Source organism: Pocillopora damicornis, chromosome 1, assembly GCF_964200805.1.
Source record: "Pocillopora damicornis chromosome 1, jaPocDami1.2, whole genome shotgun sequence".
NCBI classification, from domain to species: domain Eukaryota; kingdom Metazoa; phylum Cnidaria; class Anthozoa; order Scleractinia; family Pocilloporidae; genus Pocillopora; species Pocillopora damicornis.
Window position 1 is genome coordinate 26129473 of NC_142670.1, and position 27693 is coordinate 26157165.

The 27693-nt window shown below is 38.6% G+C and overlaps 1 protein-coding gene across 2 annotated transcripts; it reads left to right on the forward strand.

Annotated features, from left to right (window-relative positions):
- Positions 1-15: 15 nt before the first annotated feature.
- LOC113667161 (TBC1 domain family member 2B) lies at positions 16-27083 on the forward strand. Of its 2 annotated transcripts, none has more exons than XM_027182949.2 (34): positions 16-262; positions 1526-1577; positions 2376-2475; positions 2790-2864; positions 3705-3777; positions 4646-4720; positions 5115-5172; positions 6435-6576; positions 7336-7500; positions 8216-8296; positions 9012-9035; positions 9636-9726; positions 10296-10345; positions 10674-10724; positions 11198-11224; positions 11577-11649; positions 12238-12296; positions 12554-12653; positions 13421-13500; positions 14201-14279; positions 16579-16685; positions 17132-17217; positions 18012-18111; positions 19256-19364; positions 19617-19703; positions 20185-20421; positions 21061-21126; positions 21838-21896; positions 22529-22672; positions 23291-23357; positions 23476-23520; positions 24448-24582; positions 25160-25237; positions 25504-27083. In XM_027182949.2, the coding sequence occupies exons 1-34, from the start codon at positions 137-139 to the stop codon at positions 25600-25602; spliced, it is 3000 nt and encodes a 999-aa protein (XP_027038750.2). In that variant the 5' UTR covers positions 16-136; the 3' UTR covers positions 25603-27083. The 2 variants fall into 2 exon arrangements, with proteins under 2 accessions (XP_027038750.2, XP_089068831.1); XM_089212705.1 differs by lacking the exon at positions 16-262 and adding an exon at positions 505-592.
- The last annotated feature ends 610 nt before the right edge of the window (positions 27084-27693 follow it).

A 27693-nucleotide genomic window follows, 5' to 3' on the forward strand; every position in this document is an offset into this window, starting at 1 on the left:
GCATAGGCGAGGGGTTTTTTCATCTTTCTTCTTTGATCGATCACATTTGGCAGAAGCTGGCATCCTTCCGGCCTCTTTCCGAAAATCTTACGAACTTACTGGTGGTCCCAGTCCTACGCATTTCAGTTTCCAAAACATGGAGGATTCTTGGGAGCTCGTTTCCGTGCCGTCTGAGATTCAACACTCAACAATCAGTAAAGAAACCCCTGATGAGAACACTGAGATCTCGCAGGAAAACAATGAGGGCAGTAGTAAGTCAAAGGTAAATAATTCAACGTGCATTGTGCGCTCATGTTTTAATGAGAGGTTAAATTCAGGAACACGAAAATGTGTCTTCAGCTCTCGAACCGCGGCAAGTTCGTTACGACCCCAAGTGCACACGTGAGAAACAGTTTTGACGATGTACGGTTCGTGATGAATTTGTGTAATTGTTAATAACGTGGTAAATAATTACGAGCCGGCGTCAAAAAGCACGCCCCTACCGAAGTTGTACCACGGAACATGCACAGAAAGTTCTGCGTCACAGCTGATACGATACGATTCTTACAGAACAAGGAAGTGTTGAATTTAGTTAAGTGAGCAGTCGAAGCCAGTAAGTGATATTTGTGAAGTAAATCGAAAGGAATATGTTCTTTTTCGCAGAGAATTGCAGAAATGTTGCGATTTTTCACTTTCTATCTTTTTCCGTATAACATGGGCTATGATCGAGTTGCCTGTTACTCTAGCCTCTCTCTCTTTGATAACATCATAAACCTTTTGCTCTCCAAATGATTACCGGTATTCCGATCTTACGTGTTTTTGATTTTGAACGCTTTCTACTAAAAAATCCAATAAAAATAACATTCATTATGGGTGTTAAGTGCACAATTCTCTGATTGTATGAACACTTTGGCCTGTAAATAAAGACAATCCTCAGAGCCAGGGTGTGCAGGTGCATATAAATTCTCTCGCCTCAACTTGCTTTGAGTGAAGAGGTCTCATTCAATTTTAAGTAATTTTGATTATTGAAAAATAGTTTTACATAGTCAGGAATAGTAAAGACCATGACTTGTTATTTCCCCCTGAAGCTGTGACGTACAATTAAAATAATGTTAGATCAAGATATTGTTATCCCTGTAGCTGTTCAACATGCCTTTTCTTATCCGCCAGGCTCACTGAATGATCTATTGATTATTTAACAAATCAGTTGGGGAAGAGTTTTATTTAAAGTACTCAATAGGAATCAATTTAAATGGTGTAGTTGTGTGTATCTGCATATACAGGAGATTTGTCATTTGATCAGCATGAGTGTCTTTTAAGAGGAAACTGAACTCGATATTAATTCCTTTTACTGCCACTCATTTCCTCTCACAGTAAATTAGAGAATTTGTCTTAAAAAAAAAAAGTTAATTGATGTTTTCGTGTTTCATTATATCTTGTGATGTTTGTATATTGATATTCTTTACTGATCACTGTTGAAAGTGAAAAGAATTCCTTAATGGATTCTTTTAAGCCTGATAGTGGTAAATTTTTTTGCTTTTTATAGAAAATTACAAGTGGAACACCAACACTCTGTGGATTTTTGAACAAGCTGGGTGGTAAGTAGATTTTATTTAACCCTTTAAACCCAAAGAGTGACCAGTATCTAATTTCACCCCACAATAATACTGCTGAATCATTCACTAAGAGAATGAGAATGAAGAAAATTATTGCCAACCCAAGAAGCTTTAATCTTCACATGAATTCTCCTTGTCAGTACTAAAAGAAACACATGGATGAGAGTATAGAGAATATGGATACTGATTTTAGGGTGTAAAGGGTTAACCTATGTCCAAAATTATACTCTTTTGCTTATTGTTATGGATTGGTGCCATGAAAATGTGACCCCTCCTGTAAAAAATAGGACCTTTTGTAAAGTTCCATTTCCAAGTTGTAGTAAATCTATAATTATAGCGAAAAGATTCCATACTGCATCTTTTCAGTTATAGATCGCAGATGATATCAAAATGTGGTACAAAGAGAAAAGTGGCAAACAAGATACAGCTGAGTGTGTCACTGATTTTCTTACAACATTTTGATGTCTACTGTGATCTTTTACTATACAGACCAATGGTGACATGGAGTCTATTTTTTTATATGGAGAAAGAGCAAAATGTCGTCAATGGTGGTGTCATTTGTGTGTCAGTGTCCTCTAATAGGTCACAAGTAAGAACCTTGCATGTAGGATTCAGCTTATCAGATAATTATCAGTACAGCGCAGTAACAGTCAGGTAACTTTCCCTTGGAATTTCCAATAAGTTATCTGATCATGGGTCAGCTAAAAGGTTAAAGGATATAAACAAGAATAACTGTGAACAATCCTCTCTCTATTCTCCTGTTTGTTCATTACATTGTAGCAAAGGGAATAAAAACATGGAAAACAAGATGGTTTCTGTATGAGGAGAGGAAGTGCAGGTTGTATTATTTCCGTACTCCTCAGGACAGTACACCTCTTGGGTAAGTAACGTTGCTAGCGATTGCAAATATGTTCCATTTGAACTGTGTAGAATTATAGTGTTCCTGATCTTCACTTCTTAAATTAATGACACAGTGTATATACAGAACAGGCTTACAATTTGCTTCATCATTTAAGCCCTAGGAGTGACTGGCTTTTAATTTCTCTTCACAGTATCACCTTTAAATCAAACATGAAGGTTATGAGAACAAATAAAATAATCACTGAGTCAAATCAGAGTCAAATGAAGAGTTGTTATCAGTTTAGTGATATATGTCCAGTTTGTGTAGACTGTGTGTGTTATTTTAATTTTCAGCTCTATTGATCTGGCGAATGCATCTTTCACTTTTGAAGTTGAAGATTCAGACAGACTAACACAGTTTCAGATTTGGTGAGAAAATTTTTAGATACTGAATCAAAGATGATCTTTTCAATATGCTGTCTGACAACATACTTCAAGGACATCTTAGTATTGTCTTAGGACTGCTCAAATGGGGAAGCGGATAAATATATGCTTACCGTATTTACCCGCAGATAGGCCGCACCCGCGTATTGGCCGCACCCCAAACTTTCAATGGTTTTCATGGGAAAAAAAAATTGTTGAGGTCGAGTACCGGGATAAATAAAGCAACGTTTGAAATCAACAACAGCTGATGTGTATCAAGTCAAGTTTATTTTTGCAATAATTCCTACAGCGATGACACCAGTGTACTGAAGCCTTAAACTCACTCTCGGCAATGTTTCTCGCTTTTGCCATCGATTTTGCTTTCAGACGAATAACTGTGGTGGAAATTCCAATACCAGCCTTTCTCTTCTCGTCAATCCATTCCTTCAGTTCTTTCTCCAATTCAGGAAATTTAACTGGGCAATACCGTGCCGCTCTCTGATCACGATGAAGACCTTTTAATTTTTCTTGCTGTGAGCGCCACCTTCGAACATTCTTCTCGTCAACTTGGAACTGGTGTGCTGCATGCGTGTGTTGTATGTGTTGTAAGTTAGGAACAATTTAAAGCGAACATTAAAACGCCAATTTACTGTACTACCGTGAGTTCTCGTGCATATTAATGAGGTGTCAAAACGCTTGTACCCGCGTATAAGCCGCAACCCCAATTTCGGTCCTATTTTTCCGGGAAAAAAGTGCGGCCTATCCGCAGGTAAATACGGTACTTACTGTAGGGGGATTTTGGTATAGGTTTGAATTTTTTTTTTACAAATGTTTTTACTTCCATAGCACATCTGGAAGAACCTATCAGCTACAAGCAAAAGATAAGCAGACTATGATGTTCTGGCTTCAAGAGCTTCAGGTACTAGCTGCTGCCATACTTATTGTGTGATCTGATGCATAAAAATGTTTGAGTCAGTTTGTGGGTCAACATGAAGAAAATGCATTTTATAAATTTAACATCAGTTCTGTTCACTCTAAATGATTAGGCTAATCATTCTTGAAAGGTCAGCTTTGGAAACTCTGTATGGTGGCCAATTCACATTTAAAACCATATATGCTGTAATACTCCCTGCTGATGCAGTGCCACAGTTTTTTTTAGGAAACTCAACCTTTTTATTTGTTTAACCAGCTGCCTCATGTGAATGAAAGGTAGATGCAAGGGATATATCTAAGGGATTTCATTTTTGCCAGCTAGCTTCCAGATAGAATACTGGGCTCAGTTGTTCAAAGGAGAGATAGCCCTAGCCAATGGATAAATTGCTATCCAGTGGATAAGTGTTAGCAAAATATACTGGGCTATCCAAGGGTTAAAAATTTTTTCAATGGATAGTGATATTCACCCTTTGAACAACCATACCCTGCTCTTTTGGCTAGCAAATCCATGCTGCCCAGACAGACATGACTCTTATTTCAGACATGTACCTCTCCCTAATGATTGGATCAGTGAAAGGAAAAGGAAAAAGGTTAGGGGAAGAGAAGTGATCAACAACTGTGTAGAATTGCTAGCAATAATTGCCACTGAATTATTCAGGACTGTTCAAAATAACCATTACTAACAATGGAACTCCAAACCCTAAGTTTCAGCTATAACAGAGTTGCAACATTTCATAATTATGGGCTTTGCTCTTGTTAGATTGTCTGCAGATCTAGACCTGAAGAGCCTACACTTAGAGCTAGTGACCATTAAGTTTCACTGTATATCATATATATTGTTATGCAATATTTAGGGGAGACGGCTGGAGTACAGTAGAAAGAGAGCAAATGCAGTTGTACAGAATAAAGGAGACATTTCAGCTCTTGGGGTAAGTTGTGATTCTGTTTATTTATGTGCTAGATATAAACTATGCAATGTTCCTTGAATTTGCACATACAGAAACTAAATATCATTTGTTCAGCTACAGGTTGGATTAGCCCATAAAGGGCAGGTTCTAGAATTCCAATGAGATGAGGAAGAAAAAAAAAGGGCAGTTGGGGTATTTTAAGTTAGCTTGATACATGAAAATCAGGATTTTTATTTGTTTCTTTTTTCCCAGACAGTGAAGACAGTGCAACAAAAATTATTTGCCTGTTAACTTTCATCATCACCTACAACAAGCACCAATTTGATTACCACAATGTACTTTACATAATTATTCAAGTTTTTATTACAGTCAATTGATGCCAACTGGTTATTTACCTTGTTCTTACTTATAACAGCAGTCAACCTGTGGTTTATTAGCCGAAGAGGAAGAAAGAGAAGTTGATCCCAAGAAAGGTGAACACATGACCCAATACACCATAACATGGGTATGCATCTTCTCTATACTGTTCTCTATACATTTCCTATGGTGCTGACAAGGAGAATTTGTTTAATAATCAAGAGCTTCTTTAGTTGGTGATAATTTCCTTTATTCTTGCGACCTTAATGTATGATTTTTGGGTGACATTGTAGATAGAAATAAGAAGCTGGTCACCTAGAGGGATTAAAGTGCCCCTGGGTTGAAGGGGCATCTACCACATCATTCCAGTGATCAGTGGCTGTTTAAAATAACTGTTCTTGCTTGTAAAAAGTAAGCTCCACTTACTGGCACCATTTTCATCTCTTACCCCTGAATAACCCCTAAGAATGACAGCTGTCTTATTTCTCCTCACATTATCATTGCAGAGTTGAAAATTAAGGTCATTAGAATGTAAGAAATTATTGCTAACTAAAGAAGCTCTTGATTGCTTGGCAAATTCTCCTTGTCAGTAACTTAGAGAATGTATAGAGAACAGTATGGGGAATCTGCATACTGATATTAGGTTGTAAGAGGTTTAGAGTGTCTGATTACAGTGTCACTCAGTAAGCAAGGTTGCCTTTTAAACAAAATTAACTGGTTGCATCATGGGAAATGAACCAGTCATAACTGACAGCGAAATCCAGTTGTTCCAGTCATTGCTTAGAATGAAAGCATGCAAAGATAGTAAACAATTCAGATGGAGAATTCACTGCTCACTACCTTTGATCATTTTTTGCAAGTTGTTCTGCCAACACTACAATTGTACTTGAACAGGACCTTCCATTGCACTGAGTTAACCCTTTAACTCCCACAAGTGATTAACATAAAACTTCTCCCTATAATATCCATACATTATTCAGCAAACAGGTAATGAGAATATTCAAACCTGTCAGGTAGACGCTGCTATCTTGATCTAACCCAAGTTCTCATCACTAATTTATAAGGAAATGTGTAGCAGCTAGAGGGGAGAATTAACAATCACAGCTTGGGAGGGTTAACCCTTTAAAACTGTAAGAGTGACCAGCATTTAATTTCTCCTTACAATCAAACTGCTCAGTTGTTCTTTAAGATTATGATAGACAGGAAAAAAATTGCCACCTTAAGACGTTTTGATTGTTGAACAAATTCTCCTTGTCAGTACTAAGGGAAATATACAGAGAAGAGAATGGAGAATATGGGTACTGATGTTAGGGTGTGGAGGGCTAAGTACACATACCTGTGTGTAATAATAATAAGTGTTTATTGTTGTTGTCAATAGATCCAAAGACCGTGCATATCATAGAGCCTGTTCCTGCACCAGAGTCTGTTGGTGAGGAGGCTGCTGCCTTGAAAACACCATCACCTGGTATCCTCTCCAACTTTTCATTCACAAATTTGAAGACTGAGATAAAGAACATAAGGTAACTCAAACTGTTTTTATTAATTATTATTCCACTTCTATGCCATTCTACCATACTAGGGTAACAGAATGTGCAAATCCAAGGGTATTACATTGTAGACCTTGGCTAAAGTAGGGATGAAAAGCAGATGAACAAAATCATAATGGCAGCATGGAACGATTCATGCTTAGGTTTCATTAATTTTTTTAGACTTGACTTGGTAACAAACTTTTAAGCGCAGCAGATTTTTAAGTCATTGGATAAGGTTTATATATTACAGGCAAAGTGACAATAACTGTAGCCAAATTTTACCATGTGTAATTTGACCTGTGATGCATGGACTTGCATCCATCATGGAGGAGTTAAATGATGCAGGACTGTTCCTAGTCATATGGGAAGTGCTTTCTATGGTGACATAGAAGCTTGGCATGTGAAGAGAAGCAAGCTTTTACCCTGCCAGGCTTGTGCTGTAGGAGGAAGTGAGGTTCCAGAGCAGCAGAACCCCCAGAAAATGGGGAGTGAGTGGTGTAGGAGTTAGGTGTAGGAGTTAGGAGACAGTAGTCACAGGAGCACAGGAGAAAAGGTTCTTGGGCTCAACTTCACCCACACCACCTTCTCCCCTTCCCCCCCTCCTCACCCCCCTCTCTTTCCCCTCTCCCCCCCCCCCCCCCTTTCCCCATCCATACGCCTTAACCACGATGACAACTGTGAATTCAACTCTGGAGAGATGATCCTGGCAAAATAAATGTTATTAATATAAAATATTTCTTGTTATATCAGAGATGCAAAGAGACAGTCTGTAGTTCTATCCCAACAACCTCCACTCAACATATCAGCACCTTTATCTGGCACAGAATTGTTACAACAAGTTCAGGCATTGGACGAATCCAATAACGGTATTGGCCAGTCATCAACAGATGAGAAAATGGCTGATGAAAGCAAAAGGTATGCCAGGATGAGTAGCGGTCATTCTCTATATACCCTCAAAATATGGGAAGCAAAAAAACTTTATGAACGACAAAACTTATCCTAAGTTCAGTCTTAAACACAGGAGATGCAGTCTCTCTCTTGCTAACATTGATTCAGAGACTTGACAGCTGACCCTTTAAGAATATTAAGTATTTGCACATACTAAAACAGTGGATAGCGTTTAAGGCGCGTTCTGAGGGCTGTTTAACCCCAATATCCTTTGCTATTGACCTCTGAGCAACTCGCACGGGCTCTGCGTCTGAAAATATTTTCATCGTTGCAAGAATAACTGAGTAAAATCACCTTTTTTTGCCAGATTCGTGGGTCGGTAAATTTCCATCACTAGCCACCTCCTCCTTAGTGGGTAGTTGTTAACTATTAATGTTGATTAATTAATGTTGTGAACCAATGTTGCCATTGTATTGGAAGATACATTGTCTCGCCTAGTTTGAATTGAAATGAAAGGCATCAAGTGATTCAAATTCTAAGTATCAATTATCAATTTAGCAATAATTACTCATTGTTGTTTTCTGTCAAGTGTCTTTGCTTAATTGTCTTCTGTTGACTGTTTTAACATGCTCGCTCCTGCAATTTGTTTCCAGCAAGAAGCGGACGATATTGCCGGTGCCTGGTTCATAGTAAAACCGAGAATTTTACGGATTTTTCTCTGTTTTCATTTCTTATCCTATAGTTCATTCTCAAGTTACATCAAGAATGACAGCAACAACCAACAGCAACAAGAAAACACGGAAGAGAAAACAAAACCATTCAGGTGAGTGTTTTATTTTTTTTGCGCTTGTATCATGTTTATAGAATTTGTTTGGACTCCTTAAGAACCGAGTGAGTCTCCAAACATTTTTTTCAAGTATAAAACAAACTCAAAAAGACCATTTCCAAGTTCTAAGAACCCTCATTGTTGGGATTAGACAAATTTCAAAACCTCCGTTGTGAAAATGAGTTTCATTTGCGTGAGAATAGAAAGTAATTTTCTTTAGAAGCGTCAGACTTTCCTCTTTAGAACAATAAGCTTCAGGATCTCAGAAATCGGCGGCAGAAAAAAAAGACTTTTAGTCGGTGATCATTTCGTTAATTCTCATGACTTTTATGTTTGATTCACCATTGATACTGTAAGGAGAAATTAGCGGCTAGTCACTCTTAGAGGTCAAATGGTTCAAAAGAAATCCACCAATTTTGCCAAACTAATCTTTTGAGCTCCCCATTGTCAGAGATACCCGTGCGATTCACAACAAAAGACTTCAAAGTGAAAATATATATTGTTTTTCCTTTTCCTGAATTATAGCTAGCGTCCATTTATACGCTTTATATGATTTTTGACTGGCGATGAAGGGAACCATTGACGCTGAGAGAACAGATTTGTCTTCCGCGGCTCTAAGCTAACTAAGACTCCATCACACTAACTTTCCTATGTTCATTTGTAGCTGATTTTTTTGTATAATCATCTTAACGTTCTCTATTTACTCTTTCAGTTTCAAGGCCGGAACACTTCGCAAGTAAGTACATTATACGAAAGGCAACTACAATAAGGTTCTGCCAGACCCTATTTATACGGTTTCGAATAACCGAGACAATCCACCCCCTCGACAAAACTTGACGGAGCTTTTTTGTGGAGTTGTGAGTTGTAACAGCTGATCCCTCACCAGTCTCTCTCGTACCAGATATTCAGGTAACATACTAAACAAACCCAAAGACGGCTCGTCTCGGGTAGGCGAGTCGAAGTGTTTATATGAGAAAAAGATGTCTCGCTTGACGGGCTTACAGTTAGGGAACACATCCTCCTGAGTTTTCTCGGCTCTCGAGACCAGTCCGTCAGATTCATACAAACGGTTGTTTGAATTTTTCAAAGAAGTAAGTGAAAAGTGAATTTTTTCAAAGCAATAAGGGAAAAGTTATCTCGGTTAGATAAACTTAGGGGGAGGGTTTTCTCGGGTTCCGAGACCATATGAATGGGTCCTTAAATCTGACTCTGTCAGTGTCGTTGGTAATGATATCGAAGTTATCATATGATTCCTATTAATGTGATCTCTAAAGTTATCTGCAGTTACTTTGTTAATTTGTATTCTTTGTTTTTGTTTTTTTCTTTTTTCGCTCAGGAAATTTGCCGGCGGTCGAACAACTGGTCAGTCTTCGGGAGGAGGAAGACCCACATCTCGATGCTTGACTCGATGCCCGGATTGTGAAAAGGTATATTTTAATCTGTGAATTAAGATTGGGAGATAATCGGGGCTACTAACTATTAAAACCAGATTGTTGAGTCATTGTTTACCAAAATTTATTTTTTTTCAACTCCTTGTTCCCTTTTTTGCGACACTCTGTTAGAGGCCTCTTGTAGGCTTTTAGTTGGAGTACAATAAGCAATAGTAGATTAGGGGGAAATCAGGGGGGAAGTTTGAGACGGAGAGCTAGCTTTAAGCGTTACATATATGTAAAAGAAATGCAGAACGATGGACAGCTCGGAGTAGCCGTTACTTGCCAAAACCTTCTCTCCTTTTTTTTTTTTTTTTTTTTTTTTTTTTTTAACCTCCGCGCCATAAAAGCGACCAATTTCTTAACTAAGCACATGGAACAGGCTGCATGAGATGATTACTGTATAACTGTATCTCGCTTTGCTGACTGCCTGTACAGACACTGGAGGGGGATGTATGAGGAGTAGAGGAATTTAGGGAAGCCTTTTTTTTTTTTTTTTTTTGAGCCAGTGTCAGGCAAGAAATTTATACATGTATTTTTGACTTCTGCAAATATTTTTCCTTCAGCTTCAAGACGCTCTTGCTGCTGCAGAAACAAGCCTAAAAACAGCTCAGGAGTAAGTTATTCCTTTAAACCAATTAGTTCAAAGCTAAAACCATGTGCAACTTGGTCAGTTGTGCTTTCCCGCGCTTTGGTTAGTTTTTTTTTGGTCTATTTGAAGTATCTGTTGGCTGTTCAAACGCGTGATTTAAGCATGTCCAGTTGACCTCTGGGACACCGAATGCAGTCGTTCGCTTCACGCGATGTACTGCCGGTTTGCAAGATTACACATTGTGTTTAGCAGCTCTTGTATTTTATTGTCTGTCTTAGCGAATACATTCCGTGACCCATCAATCCAATTAGTTCAATTCTATTTATTTATTTTCTCTATTGTAATCCTGTAGCGAGGTACAAATTCGACAAGATGTGATCGAAAGTCTTCACGAGCATCTCAGGTAAAATCAGTTGTGAGCTGAGTTAAATTTGAATGAATGAATGAATGAATGGAAGCAATCGGAAGGTGTCCTGTGAAAACTGTCGATACCTCCTGTTCAGAAGGATTTTATTGAAGCAGTTGAATCCTACTAAGAATGTACTTGTTCGTGTGTATAAGTGTGTTCCTTAAAGGTTTACCGCTTTTCAGTTTCCATAATTCGCCCAAGTCTCAGACACGGCTTTCTAGTTACTTGAAGATAACTCATGGGAGTTTAAATTTTCGTATTTTTGAGTGTAATGACTTCTTGTTTTTAATATTTGGTTGTACTTTTCTCTTACGGCAGGTCTCATGAGTTTGACTTGCTCTTGATGTTTGTTGATTAAGACCAACATGAATTGTACTTTGCTGAAAGTGAATCAATGTGCATTCATGATCGAAAACACGGTTAGCTGTAATTAAATGCATTAACAAATCTCGTTCCTTTTATTGCAGACATTTTGAGATAGAAAAGAGCAAAAGGTATGATATAACTATTTGTAATAATTAGAATTTGTTTACGCTTTAATCCTTAACTCTTTTAAGTGACCAAGAGAGAATTTCTCCCTGCAATATTAATACAATATCAACCAGATAAGTGATGAGAATAAAGAAAAATATCAATCTGGGGATTATTAGTTGATCCAATACTAAATTCTCTGAACTAACATTGTAAGATTTGTATCGTCGACCGTAAGGAGAATTTCAAATTTGATCTCGGAGTGAAAGGGTTAAGAAATACTGGAAACTCATCGGCGTTTTAGACGCGCATGAAAGTTTTCATGTTATTTTCGCTCTGTCCCCAAACGATTTTTATCATATTTGCTCTCCTAAGGACACAAGACGAAGATGATGAACAGAGATCTTTATCAGAAGAAATGAAAGACAAACTCATATACATTGCACAAGTTAGTTTTATGTAATCTTTACTTAGTAGCGAGCTTTTATTATGGACCATGGCGGATGATTCCTTGAAAATCGTGGGTCTCGTAAACTTTTTATCTTTTCTGGAATCTCGTCAGTCTGTGATGATGGAATTTTTTTATTCATGGCCGAGAGCCTTATTCAGTGTCAGCTAAAGTAGCTTTAGGACCTATGGAATTCAGTGTATGATCGCTGCTGGTCGAAATATTCGGAAAAGAAGCTGATATATAGCAAAACCGACTGCAGAGGAGCTTTACAACTTAAACACAAAAATTTTGGTATTTTGCAATAATCCGAATATGGTTACCACATGGAACCGGTGAGAATCCAAATTAAAAATCAGTATACTCTAAAAGGTGTTTTTGAGTGTGCTTTGCTTTTGTTTTGTTTTGTTTTTCGATGCTATGGTTACTATTTGTTTTATTTTTGGGGGATGTAGGTGTGTTTTTAGCATCTTACACTCGACCTCATGCTCGACGCCTTTCTCTTTTCTTTTGTCTGAATTTGTGAGTTGGATAAATTTTTAACTGTTGACCAATATCTTTGTTTTGTTTCTTTTCCTGTCTGAGCAGTTGGAAGAAAAACTGAAGGAGCAGACTGCAGAGCTGAAAAAGACTGACGTTGCAACCAAGTAAAACTGAATTCACGTATTACTGAATTAATGACAGAACCGCGACGTTCTTTCACCCATAAAACTCTCTACAAAAATGCATACTTTGCTTCAGGTCACAAAGGGTCAAAACCAAAGCTTATAGCGTTGCACATACCGATAGAGCCTATAGTCAGTTTTCTCAGTCACGCAAGAGGAGTATAAATCAAGTACCCTTTTTATCACTTATTCATGAGCCAGTTATTGCTCTAGACCGTTAATTTCCGCCTTTCTTGTAGGGCGCTGAATAAAGAACTTCGAGAGAGCAGGGACCAAATCCAGATGTACCAGGAGATGACAGCAGTTAAGGACCAAGTCGTTGTCTCGCTCACTAACAAGGTAAACGAAGGTGTTATAGTAACAAGCACTTGTTAAACAAGTGTGCTGATTCCTTCACTTAACTCTTTACACCCTAACATCAGTGTGGATATTCTCCTTACTGTTCTCGATATATTTCCTAAGGTGCTGACAAGGAGAATTTGTTTAACAATCAAGAGGTTCTATGTTTGATGATCATTTTCTTTATTCTCGTGACCTTTATGTGTGAATGTAAGGAGAAGTTAGATGTAAGTGACTTTTAGGGGTCAAACGGTCAGGCGCTTACTGCTGCTATAATGTCTTGGTGGTCCTCTGCGTCCGATGACATCAATGGGCTCAGTATGTTCTTCAAAGTTCAACTGTTGACAGCAACATTTTTATGGTACTTCGGAAAAGCTCCAATGCTTTCAACAAAACATTTTTTATTTGTCTCCCAGGTAACTTAATGTTATTTTGGTCTTCCGCCCCGAGAGTTCGAAACACACTACAAAAGCTCAGCAGATTTCTTTCCTTTTGTCATGCTGAGATTAGCTACTCTTTCTTAGACTTATCTGCGACTCTAAAAAAGAAAAAGAGTTTCACAGGTTCAAAATCGCTCGCTATGTTTGTTCTTATCCTCCAAGACAAAAATTGCTGACTCCTCACAAACTGGTTTTTAGTATAAGTCAAGCTACATACCACTGTTCACAGGGGTTACCGGGAGCGTTACAAATAGTTTATTAGGGGACGAAGAACAGGTGGCAAAAGATAATCACTGACCTGTACACTTTCTCTCTTTCTCTCATTAGTTATACACGTTGGAGAAATCCACTGTAGAGGGTGAAGAAGTGCAAGAATTTGACGACGAAAATAATGAAGAATTTGAAAGGTGTGTACTACTAGAAAGTTCTCCCGTTGAAATGTTTTTTTTTTCTTACGCGAACGTTCTTTGGTCGCGAAGCTTTTGTAACACGCCTTTGCGTTTCATTTATCAAAGAGGTAGAGGGTGCTGCGCTTTTTTTCCGCGCGCGTTCGCCCCATGCCCTTGCTCGGCTCTCGCTCCACTCACGCTTCTCCTGCCTGGATGAAAGAAAGCGGGAAGGCTTACGCAAGCTATTTTTCTCGTCACGCCCGTTCTTCTTGTTAGGGGCTAGAGTGTGTTGCGTGACCAAAACAGAACGAGGCTAAGAAAGTGAAAATAACAGAAAACGATTAAGAAAATAGTCGCATCGATTTAAAACTTTAGCAGGCTTCCTCAGTTTGAACAAAATAAACGTAATAAATTGAGTTACCTGGAAGTCGGACAACAAACTTTGAACCAGCGGACTGTATACAGGCCTAAATTTGTGAGTTTCTGATTTCTTTACAAAGGGAACTAAAATTGCGTGCAGTAGTCGACAAACCGTCTGTTCGGTCAAGTAGAGTTTCCTGCTGAGAGGGAATGTCTGCCAACCAGAGCAAGCATCATACAAGTGATATCTCATCCCTTCCAGTAGCATTTTAAATGTCAAATATGCTCTGGCATTTTGTTTGATGAAATATTTATGAAGGGAAAGGTTTGGACGGTATTTTCTATGCTTTGTTTGTAGTTCGCCGTCTTGTAAGAACAGTGATACCAAATCCGCAGAGAATAGAATTGATGATATGCAGGAGGTAGAAAAACTCAAGGTAGGGAAGAGCTCAATAGTATTATGTTCTCAAGCTCTATATTATTGTAGCTTGAGAACAGAAGGCTATTGTACTCATTAAGTGGTTACCTGCTACACAATATGTTGTCTCGTTAAGCTAGCTGCTTCCTTAAAACCTGTCTTTTTTAAAGTTTAAATATCAGTTCTCGGCTCTGCCTGCCTTATAACTCTCATTATTTATCTTTGGGAATTTGGTTTTAAATCAAACAAAGTTCCCTTTGTTAACATTCAATTTATTTTTCCCATCACATCTCTGTGTAGCAATGTATTTAAATGGTAGGGAAAATTTAGGTTTTGTTTAGTCTTGGGAGTGAAGGGCCCAACGCTAGGGCATTTTGGGCCTGTTTTATAAACGAAGTCATTTTTAGGCTCAGTTTCAGACATTCGATCACAGGCGGCCCAAGCTGCAGCTGTGAGATGATCATCTTGCGCAATAACAGTCATGGCGGAATTATAAGAGTTTGTATGGGCATATTTACGGCCGCCCTAAGGAATAAAATAATACGTCAAATTCTCAAAAAAAATACCTCACCTTACTTCTACAGCGTAACGCTTGTTATCTGGCCGCTTACTTTGATGAAAAGGACGCATTTTAGCGAGTTGTCCATTTCGACTTTTTCAATCGTCATAAGAAAAGCCCAAGGCTGAACACTCCATTTCCGAACGCCTGATCCGAGAAGCGAAAAATCCAAGCTCAGAATGACCGGGCGACCACAAAGCCAACGCAGAATCCAAGCACATATACTGTAGTTTCATTTCAATTCACTAAAAACTCAATCTTCCCCGCGCAACCGACACTAAGCCGCAGTTTGCTTCAAAAATTTCCAGTTTAGAGGTTTCTAACAGCCCGCGGCCACATCAACCTTGACACACGACCGTTGAAAACCAGCTTGGTAACCCTACCTCCTTTTCAAACTGAGCCTCGCCGGGGACCATACCGTCAGTTATCGTCAATAAATTGTTTTAGAACCACGGGTCCCCTCAAAAGAAATCGATCAAGAGGCTATTGTTTCGATCGGCCAATCGAATTCGCCTCCGGAAATGTTTACAAATTCAAAATAATTTACAGGCATAGTTGCAAACCGCACAGCTGATCTTGTAAATCTCGATAATTTCCTTTCAATTTCAAAAGGAAAAAATGTCGTTGGTAAAAAATAGTCTATTCCACGGTTGCAGCAAGGACGTAATCAATTCGAACTCGTATCTGAAATGGAAATCGTGGTAAGTATTGTTGCTGGATATCCATGCGGACGAAACGAAATAACAGTTGTCTTGTTGGCAAAATTAAACTAAGTATGTCCAGATAGAACTAAATTGAATACTGGAATAAATCCTTCCAAGGTTTTCCTATGACTCCGAAAATAATCACAGATTTGTGGTCATTTTGAGCTTGGATTTTTCGCTTCTCGGATCAGGCGTTCGGAAATGGAGTGTTCAGCATTGGGCTTTTCTTATGTACGTTGAAAACCTCGAAATGAACAACTCGCTAAAATGGGCTCTTTTCATCAAAGTAAGCGATCAGATAACAAATGATACGCCGTAGAAGTAAGGTGAGGTGTTTTTTTTTTTTGAGAATTTGACGTATTTTTTTTATTCCTGAGGGCGGTCGTAAATATGCACATACAAACTCTTATAATTCCGCCATGACTGTTATTGCGCAAGATGATCATCTCACAGCTGGAGCTTGGGCCGCCTGTGATTCGATAGACTTCGAGACGTTTTGACGAGTGGTTTGTTTGAAGTAAATTGGTGATTTTTCAGTGTTAGCCAAATGCTTTCTTGGCACTGTTCACAAAAATCAACGTTTGAATAAAATGCTTGTGGAGCTCAATTATTTAAATTTTTTAATTGCGTAAGTTTTTGGAATTTTCACGAAAGCAACGGTTCTCATTCCGAACGAGCCAATGAAATGTCAGAGAATACTATTATATCATTTTTACACTAAACACCCTGTTTTACTCTTTCCCAATTCATCTTTTAACTCTGCATTACTGCATTTTAGGTCTTAAACACCTTTTCAAACGCTCGAGCACCATCTTGTTCCATTTCCAAAGAAGTGTGCCACGATACGATTAGTCGGCAGTTGTCACATACGTGGTTTCAGAATGACACTTATCCTCCTCCTTGGTGCCCAAACAGATTTTCCCAAACTAGTTTTCCAGGTTCACTCATGAAAAATATCAGTTCGTATTTGTTACTGCATTAATTGACTCTATTTGTTCAAAAGTTAGCATACTTAACTTCAGTTAAGTAGCGATGTTGTTCTTTTCTCCTTAAAGGAAACATGCCAAGCCTATGTGCTTCAAAATCGGTTCTTAAACAGCGAGATTCTGGAATTTAATAAGCTCAGAGCGCATGACAGTGAGATTCTCAAGGCGCAGGCGATGTAAGTATAATGCGATTTTTCATTGATTGTCGTACGAAAAGAGCCACGGCAAACACACTGGTCAGTCAGAACAAAGGAGAACACCCCAGTCATCCAATGAAAAGAAAAGACAAAGAGAAAACAAACAAACTGACTCGAGGGCGGGAAATAAGTGATCAAGACACGAAACCTTTTGGTTGTGCACCCGACTGACGGTCATACGAGTTTTCTAGAGCAATTACAGGGCGTAGTCAAGTCAAAATAATGAAAAGCTGTGGTTCGAGTGAAAAGTACCGTTTTTTAACAAATGTAGCACCGTCATTTTCAAAATCACGCTGGACGCTTTGTTCTCTATTTAATACCACAATAATAAACCTTTGTTTCGCGTGGGGGTATCTTTCTGGAGAAACAAAAGACGACGCAAATTCTTGTCGTCAGTATTATGAAATTTGTCTTGGTTTTTTCAGGCGACTGGCCACCGTTGAAGCTGAGATGTGTAAATATAAAAGCAAGTACTTCCTTGTACTTAGAGAATTCCAGAAACCGCGAAAAGGTGAAGTGTTGGTTTACTTGTTGGGAAATACCATGACAGCCTTTAGAAGGAAAGTCTTGGTGAATCTTTCGATGTCTTCGTTCTGAGGAAGGAGTAAATTTGTTCAAAACTTATCCTTCGATCTTGACAATGTGAATACTCTACAGGTCTGCACACAAAACCCGTGATGCTATCATTGGCTTGCATAGAGTTTAATTCGTGTGGTTTTGAGTTTTTTTGAGTTTTTGAGAGGCTTATTTCCCGTTGTTCTCAGCCCGATATTCTTGATATTTTAAGGATTTCTTAACTAGACACCAGGTTACCTTCAAGATCTCTTACAGGCAACTTAGGTTCCCGTTTTGCCACTCCTTACAAAGGAGACGTAACCCTTCAACTCCCAGATCAAATGTGTAATTCTCCCAACTGTCAACCATACAATTCTTGTAATGTTAGTTCAGAGAATATAGTATTAGATCAACTAATTATCCTCAAATTGATATTTTTCTTTATTCTCATCACTTACCTGGTTGATACTGCATTGATATTGCAAGAGGATATTCTGTCTTGGTCACTCATGGGAGTTAAAGGTTAAGTAATCATGTCCCGGTGAGGTTAAGCCTGTGGATGAGTCAATCTTGCATCAGGTTTCGCCCAAACCTACTTACAAAAGAGTATTATGGTATTAGCTGGAGAGGCCTTTAGCTGCAGATGTCTGGTTGTTTTTTGTTGTTTGTTTGTTTTCTTGTTTTTCCTGAGCCAATCAATGGGAGTTTTTTTGAAAACTCTTTGAATTGTTAATGGGATATTTCGTTTAGATGGCGAGCGCTGGGACATGGACGATGATGTCATCAGTAGACTGGTGGAGGATGCTATTGACAGCGAATCACGGGAGGTGTTGACACTGTCGCGGTCCAGGTCAGTTACTCGAGCCTGCGATTCGATAGAGCAGGACTACTAAACACCTTTGGGTGCCTTGCATAGGCTGCCAGCTCCGTTGTTTGAAAATTGTTTATTAATTCATTAGAGTTTATGGTCGCGGGCATAAATATGTTTCGGGCTCGACTAGCTTGAGCCGCGAGGAGAGGGTTAAAATGAGCACTGAGAGGGGTCCAGAACATTATTATGCCAAAAAACATAAACTGTCTTACCACTATTATCATTTTGGAGGGCATCGAGGAAAATAAAAATTATTAAGAAAACAAACAAACAAACAAACCGTCCGAACAATGACGCATTTTGGTCTGCCAAAAGCTCTATCTTAGCACGCAAAATACGCCACAATGCCCAACCAAGTGATAATTAAGTATCTTTATATCGTAGCATCTCTGTGCTTCAGCGTACAACATAACATATTCTAGAGAAAGACACGTGTCATATGAACTTCGTAATAGACCTCGCTCACTGTGGAGTCTCTATGACTCAGTGGTTAGAGCATCGGAGCGCGGTATCCAAAGGTCTGAGGTTCGATTCCTCATGGCGACTCAGAATTTTTTCTTTGTCCCACGCTCGTGACAAGACGGACAAAAACATCTTCCTGTGTTTCTTTACCGAGCTCAAAACTTACCATCTCTCTTATTTGTATCTACATAACATATTCTGTTTGGCGAATCATCTCCTAAGAGGCTTTTTTGACTCTGCCAACTCGATGAGCTCGACGTACGTAGGAGGACATGTCAACAATTCTTGATTGAATTGTAGTGAAAAATTACGCACCTCTTTAAATCCCTGATGTTCCTTTTTTCCTCACCATCTTAACTTCTTATTGGTTCATTATAACTTCTTTTTGGTTTTTTCCGAACTAATATTTTTGTCTCCTTTTTGTTGAAGGTAATTTTGCACGTCTGAGATAGTAATTATTAATTCTCTCTTCTATATACACGACATTTCCTTGTTAATTAGCTAGGAGAGTTTGGTGTCATATCAAGGTGAAACCCTTTGGCTAATAAGTTTGTCAATTCTCAGTGACTGCTTGCTGAACACGTCATCGGAATTGTTGGTAAAAGTTAATTGCTAACCAGTGATAGTGATCTTATCATTAGTTTTTGTATCATTTTCCCAGTATTCAACCGTACGACCGCTGGGGCTTCAGGCAGAATCTTCAAGGCGAAGACGAAGAGGCATTCCTATCAATGGCGAAGAAGATGGACAGAAGATCAGAAGAACTCATGGCAAGTGAAGTTGTTTAGTTACATCCGGTAGTAAACGTTGCCTTATCTGAAACGTTGGTGATTCGTTGTGTTGCACTCGAAAGGTGTTGATGTTATTATGGATGTTATTATCGATTGACCACATTAAAAGACCTATGTTACTCGGTGGATTAAAAGTTCAGGGCGGGTGCGGTTGAGATCTCTAAATGGGACACACAGCGTCTCCCGTTAAAAAGTGTTACACAAAGTAACATACAGCTTCTTTTCCTTCAGGAAAAACTAAGCTCACAAGAAATGTCAGTAGAAGTGAAGTGGGAAAACTATATGGTAGCACACAAGAACAGAGATCTGCAAAAAGCGGTGAGCGCTCAGATTTAATTTTCTCCTCTTTTCACAAGGCACAGGCCTAACTGAGGCCTCATTTTTTCGTATCCTTTTTCCCCTGCCTTATTTTTTTTTTTAATTTGTTCGTCTGGTCTACATTAAAAAAACGTTGAAGAACAAAGAGGTAAGCTTTTGGTCCGGCTGGGATATGTCTTTGTTAACGTTTTTAGTTGTTAGTCTCGCGAACGAAAGTTTTTTTTTGAAACGTTCGCGTAAAAAGTAATATCAGTGTGATCTTCTCAGAGACCACAAATTTAATGGCGGACTGCGTGTAGACAAACCTTGTCGATGAAAACATATTCGAAAAAGAAGAAAAACGATTCTCATGAAGACAGTTTACTATGCAGATGTCAAAGGGAACATAATTTCTGTCTAAAACGAAAAACAACTGGAATGTGTATGTTGATATGTAAGTTGTGAACTATGTCGTCACAACGTTTGAATTTTCCCATTTCAGCCTGAACTGAAAGCGCTGGTTAGAACTGGTGTACCACACGAGCATCGCGCCACGATATGGAATTTCTGCATCGATGAGTGCGTACAAGAGACAAGGAGAATAGCAGGAGACGAGTATTATCATCATCTGCTAGAGTCCATCAAAGGTCGGCCGTCTCCTGCAGTGAAGCAGATCGAGCTTGACTTGCTGCGCACCTTACCGAATAATAAACACTATGACAAGCTAGACGCCGATGGGGTAGGTGCTTGAGGTCAACAGCGATATTACCTATCATTGCATGTTGACCGACTCGCATAGATGCTGTAGCTCATTTCGATTTCTGTTGCAAGAAAACTCCAGGAGTATTGCCACTCCTCCTGAATGGGGTTAGTCCATCTCAAGGTAACCCTCTAACATTTCACCAGGTTTCCCTGAGCAGTTTACTGGTTTCCAGGCCCATATATACTGCTGAGTGATTAGACACAATGTAAAAGTAAAGTAACCTCTGCCCAAGAACCCAACCCAGTGAAACTTACGAAGGCCATTAAATTCGATCTTTCATCCGTCAGCGTACATTTTTTCTCCGGTTGATAACCTCAGGGAAATCTCCCTGGTTTCCACGAGAGTCAATTCTTTCTCCACGTTACATCAAGGAAATATCAATGATTCTTGTACTCTGCATGTGACTTGCGGAAATTGGACGCCGCTAGGACTCTTTTGTCCAATTGCTCATTCAGTTGGTCGGGGAAATTTGTTAGGGAAAAGTAAGGGAAAATTACAAAAAAACTATTTCTGTGGCAACCATCAAACAGCTGTTTATGCTATTGCTATCGTTGCAGTAGCTAGCGCTTCGTTTGTTTTGCTTTTTGATTTGTTTGTTTGTTTATTTTCTAACAGACAACCAAACTTAGAGAAGTTCTTCTCGCTTATAGTTGGCATAATCCTGATGTAGGTTATTGTCAGGTAAGGTGATTGTCAGGTGATAATGTGTAAATTATGTGACGAATTTTTGCCACATAACCGTTTTATACTTGTTTTAGGACATTAGGGGGAAATATCTTGATCAAACTCGCTGAGTGAAGGGTGTAAGGAGTCTTGGGTCACAAAAGCTTGTTCGTTCTTTAGTGTACCATACCTTGCTGCTACAACGTCTAAAGTATTCTTTCTTATAGTAACTTTTACTACCACAATTTCCGAAAAGCTACGTGCTTACATTTGGTTATGTTTCCTTAACCTTGAAAGATGACACAACACCTGCGCTCTATGTCAGGTAGCCACACATACTAACGGCTTAATATTACAGATAACTTCCGTAGTTAGAAAAGACTTTAAGATATGAACCGTGCGCTGATAAAAAAGCAAAAGTTTCAAGCAAATAAAACGCTTTATATAGTGATGACAAGAGAAACATCAAATTCAAAATGTCTCTCTCAATGTAAACCACATAATAGTTTTTAATTTGACGAAGGGCTAACGCTCGAAACGTCAGCTTTAAAGCTCTTACGGTGGCCAATTTACGTTATCAACTCAGTTGAGAAAGCCAGTTTATCTCGTTTTACCCCCAACTGACGCAGCACCGTAGTTTCTTTAGAGACTAACCCCCTTTATAAAGTTCTTAATTTAAGCTACACAACACATATTTTCATGATTTTCTCTTTCTTTTGTATTTTATAGGGATTAAACCGGCTGGTCGCCATTGCTCTACTGTATCTTAACGAAGAAGAGTCATTCTGGTGAGTGTGAATTGTTATTAGTTAGCTTGTGTTTTATATTCCGTTTTTCGTGACGGTCATTATTGATGATGGTGACGGTGGACACGGAGGTATCATTGAAAGGTCATTAATTTTTCAATTGAAAAAGTTTGAAAGAGAAACGATTCCAACTCAGTGATAAAGCTTGAAGTCTGAACGGCTCTCAGCAGTGCCATTTATTCAGGAATCAAGGTTTGTTTTACTCTTTGTCGCATTTTTTTTATGGGCAATAAGAGAGGTAAAATGAAACAAAACAACCAATTAGATTTCGAGGCAATCGCGTTGTAAAAATGAAAGGAAAAACGCCATAATATGACTGACTTCACACTGAACTTTCCCGCTTAAACTTTGTTCAGAAAAAGTTGGACGAATTTGGAAATGTGCATCCTGTGAATGACGGTAATGAGTTTCTTAAAGCTGACGACCATCTTTCAGGACGATTTAAAATTAGATGCAGTAAACTGGAAATAGCACTATGTTTCGTTTAATTTGGTTTGAAATCGCACTTGTTGCTGTCAGACCAAATTTGCACTTTTCTCAGTTCAATTGTCATAATCAATATGGTGTGCACTTTGAATGAATACATTCCAAATGTTGTACCTTGATTGTTTCAGGTGTTTGGTAGCTATTGTAGAACACCTCATGCCAAGAGATTACTTTTCCAAAACATTGGTTGCGTCTCAAGCTGATCAGCGCGTTCTCAAGGATCTGTTGGCTGAGAAACTCCCAAGACTGAGTGCACATTTCGACGCTCTTATGTAAGCAGTTGCGAAGCTTCTCATCTCGGCAAAGTTTAACCTATAGCACGAACTACTTTAAGCAACTGACGTTGGAAACCTGGTTCAATAACTTAGAGCTTACTTTTTTTCAAGGATTTCAACAAAAACTGGCACCATACAAACGACTTATTCACGACATTTACATGTTATCTTACCAAACAGAGCAACAACTAGACACTGATCGATTATGACCGACTTACCCTACTTGAGTCTTATGAAAAATAACATCACGTCAGAATTAACCCATTAGTTTTCACCAACCAAACTTAAAACACTCGACCGACAAACAACTTTTAACTTATTGATGACATTTACTAAGGTTGTCTAAACCTCAGTCAATGTAAGCGACAACATCCCAGCTCAGAACTATTCTCCATAATCATCTGTTACCACTGGGTCAAAACCATTACTTTATTATCTGATCACTCTTTGCATGTTATTGTACTTGTATTGTCAGGAAAATTGATTGGTTTGACACTTTTGACAGTCGAGGATTATCCACGACGTGCGCTCTGCTGATTGATAAAGGATCAGCTGTTTATGTTGTCATAGAACTAAAGCGACAGATGTGATTGGTTTGTTTTGTTTGATTGACAGGGTGGATCTTTCGCTGGTTTCTTTCAATTGGTTTTTGACTGTGTTCGTGGACAGTTTTCCCATACAGGTAACAAAACCATAGGTCACCAGATGTGCACATAACAGAATATCAGACTGATTTTGTTGATGTCTAATTGTGATCCGATCCCCTTTGTAGTAATACATAGCCATTTTTCCTATTTCAGACAACCCTGCGAGTCTGGGACACTTTTCTTTATGAGGGGAATAAGGTAGGCCCTAATATAATCATAGCTATCTTAAAATTTAAGGATAGTTTTGCTTGTTTAAAGTAACGTTGGTGAAGAGGTAAACTCGGTCTTCTAAGACATTTGGTAGTAAAACCAACTCTAAGACTGCCCTTCAAAATTGCACTCAATATAACATTGCAAGTAATTCTCTCTGTAAAAGCTATGAGCATGTTGAATTTTTTTCAAAATTGTACAATTTTCGGGAAGCAACATCAGCAAAAGAATCCGAAGAGACTTTTTTTTCCACTGAAGAATTGGCAAGAATGAGGGACCAGCCATTGTTTGACCCTTTCGCTCTTGAGATCTCATCAGTTATTCTCTTTACTGTCTGCCGTACAATTATTATGGTGTTAATTCGGAGAATTTGGTGTTGGATCGACTAATAATCCCCTAAATGATATTTCTTTTAATTCTCATCACTTGTGTATTGTAGGGATATTGTGAGGAGAAATTCTGTCTTGGTCATTCATGGGAGTTAAGGGTTAATGTCGAGGCGAGGGGGATGGATTTTGGGCGGAACACATGATTTTCAATGGGGAAAGTGGGGGGGTGGGTCAGTCGTCGCGAACTGAGTATAAAGAGAAGACTAAAGGACTATAGGACTATAGTGAGGGGGGATCTAAGAATACTTCAGAGCCTGGGGGGGGGGGAGAAATCAGGTAATTTTGATGGTGACATCACTAAAATCCTTCAAACCACCCTCCCCCATCTTCAGAGCCGGAAGGGGGGGGGGTGAGGAAAACTAGGTAATTTTGATGGTGACATAACTAAAATCCTTCAAACCATCCCCCCTTTCCCCCCTCCCCCAGCCATAAATGATGAGCGATCCCCTCTGTAATTGAAATTCACGAAGCATTGTCACTGTGAGGGATTTCGGTATTTGCTGATTGTGTTGTCCTTTTCTGTCAGGTGATGTTTCGCTTTGCTCTGGCGGTTTTCAAGAGCAGCGAAGAGCTACTTTTAAAGTGTGAGGATCACATGAGCATATTCAACTTCCTGAGACAAGTGCCTGAAAAAATCACCGATGCTAACATCTTATCTCAGGTTAGCGGTAGCTCTTGCGCTATGTAGCATGTTTTAAAGCAAGCAGTCGAAGAAAATAATCCTCTAGAGATGCGTGAAGTCAAACAAGTCATCATACTTGCAGAGGCAAAGTTTGTGATAGTTCCTACGCTGTATAGCATGTTTTAAATCAAGCAGTCGTGAAAGATGATCCTCCAGATATACGTGAAGTCGAACTAGCGATCATACTTGTAGAGTTAAAGTTTGTGCTCAAGACAAGTGGCCAGAGCTTATCCTGGGTTCTATGGGTTCACATAAAGTGACTAGGATTGGGTGCTAGTCTATCGCAAGGTTATCAACAAATAAATCAGTTAGGTTAGCCGATTTATAGGACATGAATTTAAAAAAAAAGCTTTTTGTTAAGGCATTTACATTTGATATTATCCGCATTGAGGTCGGAAGATCTGGGCACAAAGTTTTAAGACAGTAGGAACCTTGCCGCGTTGCAAAGGATTACCTGGATTATAGATTCGTCCATTGCAAATGGGAAACCACCAGGAGTGGCTGTGCAGAAGGAACAGAGAAATATAAATGTCTTTTCTTTCTTTTTTTCTTTTAGATTGCCTTCCAATTTCTGAATCCTTTCCCGATGCAGAAGATTAAAACAAAGCGAGCCTATCACTTGGACGTCGTTAAGGTATGGTCATAACTCTTCCCACAACTTAACGTCAGCTCGCATTTCTTGTGTTACAAACAAACACTTTCCTTACATTGTCGGAAATCTTCGAAAGAGTTTGGAAATCTTTGAACAGGGCAGTCCCGAAATTCACGTTGTTATTCTGTATCTCATACGTTTTCGGTGACAACTTTACAGTAAGTAAGGGTATGTAAAGGAAACTGGTTGATTCATTGCCTGGCAGTCATTGCAAGAATGAAAATTTCCTTCTTTCTTTAATCTTACAGCGTGAGCTTGCCGAGTTAGACAAATTACGCGAGGACTACGTTACAAGCAAGGCAGACGAGCCTGAATCTCGGGATGGAGACATTTTAGGTGAAGACTGAGAGTACTGGGAACCAGTTAATCCACAAGAGGGAAAGTGAAGGGAAGTCTAAAGACAGAGCCATTTGTTTGGTGTGCCTGTGGGTTTTATGAGTAATTTGCTTCTGTCTGAAGCGTCTTTATGTTAAGTTTAGCTTACGATTTAACCAGTGAATAATTGGTAAAGCCCTTGATAGAATTAGGGCTTGAAACCCAATTGTGTTAGAAAAATTTTACATGGGTATTTTACTGTAAATGTTTTAGTCATAAACGGGTGATTTTTTAAATTTTTTCTTTGCCAAATATATGGTTTTTCCAATCTGCTTCAAGGTTAATGAGCAGTAAATTGTGAATTACTCTTCCGTTCAGATTGCAACGTTTCATTCGTGACTCATTCGTTCTACTTCTTCGTCAATGGCCCCTTCGGTGTTTCTTCAAACCTTATCAGTGCTTCACTTCCTGCCGCCTAACTAAGGGACGTCGGTGCATGTTATGGAACACTGGGCTGGAGATATGTAAAATATATATAAATGCTAAACATACTTTATGCAGAATTATTTTGTATTGAAATAGGATAAGCTTTATACAACAAATTTTATTCATATGATATCCGTTGTTCGGGCAAAAATTACCCTCACGCAGGTATTTTTGTTTGGTTTGGGATCATACAGGTGATTCAGATTAAGATAACCATAATTTTTCAATGAAAAAAAAGTTCTATTTTCTCTCTTTGCTCTTAAAAAAATGTAAATTTGATGTCAAGTAACATATTCTCAGAAACAAACTTTGGTACAGAGTGTTGCGACAATTAGCTAGAGCTTGAATATCATTTTTTTTTCCTGATTACTTTCTCGTTCCCTTTCATTTTTTCTCGCTATAAAGACGTTAGAAACCGCTTTGTTGCATGTGGGTTTTAAATTTTGTGTATCATCCTTCATTCACAGCTTTCAGAAATTATGGCGAACAACTTTTGGTATCAACATTTTAGTTCATACATTTCTTAGAAGTGTTCCCAAACGACTTTGATGAGGTGAATTTATGGACTGATTCTCCGAGAATGGCTCTGAAAAATTAATTTTGAAGCCACGCAGACTGAGAATATGCTCACTAAGAAACGCTATGTCCTGAATTAATTTCATGAGTGTACTGTATGAGTTAGATGTTTGTAGATTTATATCTGAAAGAGCTGACACTTATCTGTAACATATTCAGTACTTTTCCTCAAATTCTGTAAAACAACCGTTTATAAAAAGCAATAAGAGAAATATCTTATTTACTTCAAATACCTATCCTCTTCAGTATTAATCGAACATACATGCAAACGATGATAATAAAAGTGAAGAGGAAAAAGAAGGAAATGCAACTCTTAAATTCCTTGTTTTTCTTGATACGTAGTTTCAACCCATACATTCATTCTAAATTGGTTACGTGAGTACAATATCGTTTGGTTGCGATAAAGTTTTGCTTTTACTAATTTTCTTTGAATAAATTAAAACCTAAAGCATGTTGTGAGTGTTCTTTTTTCTTTTCTTTCTTCACTTTTTTTGTAAGAGCATACCATAGTTTTCGTTTCTGACCCGTTCAGTCCAAAGCTGGACTCCCGCTGAGAAAAAATAGACTCATATCTAAACACAGAGTTCTCATTACTAGAAGACAAAGTGAAAGCTTAGGCAAAACAGATTCAAACTAGCGCAAAACAAACTGGAATGAAATTTTCACAAAGAATCCAGCCAAACCAAGAAGTAAACAGCGAAATAGAGGGGAAAAAGGTTCGATGGACAAAGTTGTCTCCTTTAGTTGGGAAATTTTTCAAAGAAGCACGAGCTAAACCTGGGCAGCAGGCGCTTGGCAACAAGAAACGTGTAACTCGTGCGCGAAATACGAGACGCATGATTTTTTTGTAGTACATGATCTATGCGTAAAGTACCCGGTCAAATCGATTCCGTCATTGAAAATTAAGCAGGGACATTTGTAATCGTTGGGAGTCCAGATAAGGGATCTGATACGAGTATGTCAAATTTTCGCTGCGGTTTTTCGCGTGTGCGATCGTCCAGAAAAAAAAATCTGAAAGACAAGAGTTCGTGGCAAAAAATTTAGACAAGAAATTTAACGTT

What these genes read in the sequence shown, in the direction of transcription:
- LOC113667161 (XM_027182949.2), top strand. Translation starts at nt 137, where the DNA reads ATGGAGGATTCTTGGGAGCTCGTTTCCGTGCCGTCTGAGATTCAACAC. An exon ending in AGGGCAGTAGTAAGTCAAAG is followed by an intron (nt 263 to 1,525) that starts GTAAATAATTCA and finishes TGCTTTTTATAG; the next exon opens with AAAATTACAAGTGGAACACC. An exon ending in ACAGAGATCTGCAAAAAGCG is followed by an intron (nt 19,704 to 20,184) that starts GTGAGCGCTCAG and finishes TTCCCATTTCAG; the next exon opens with CCTGAACTGAAAGCGCTGGT.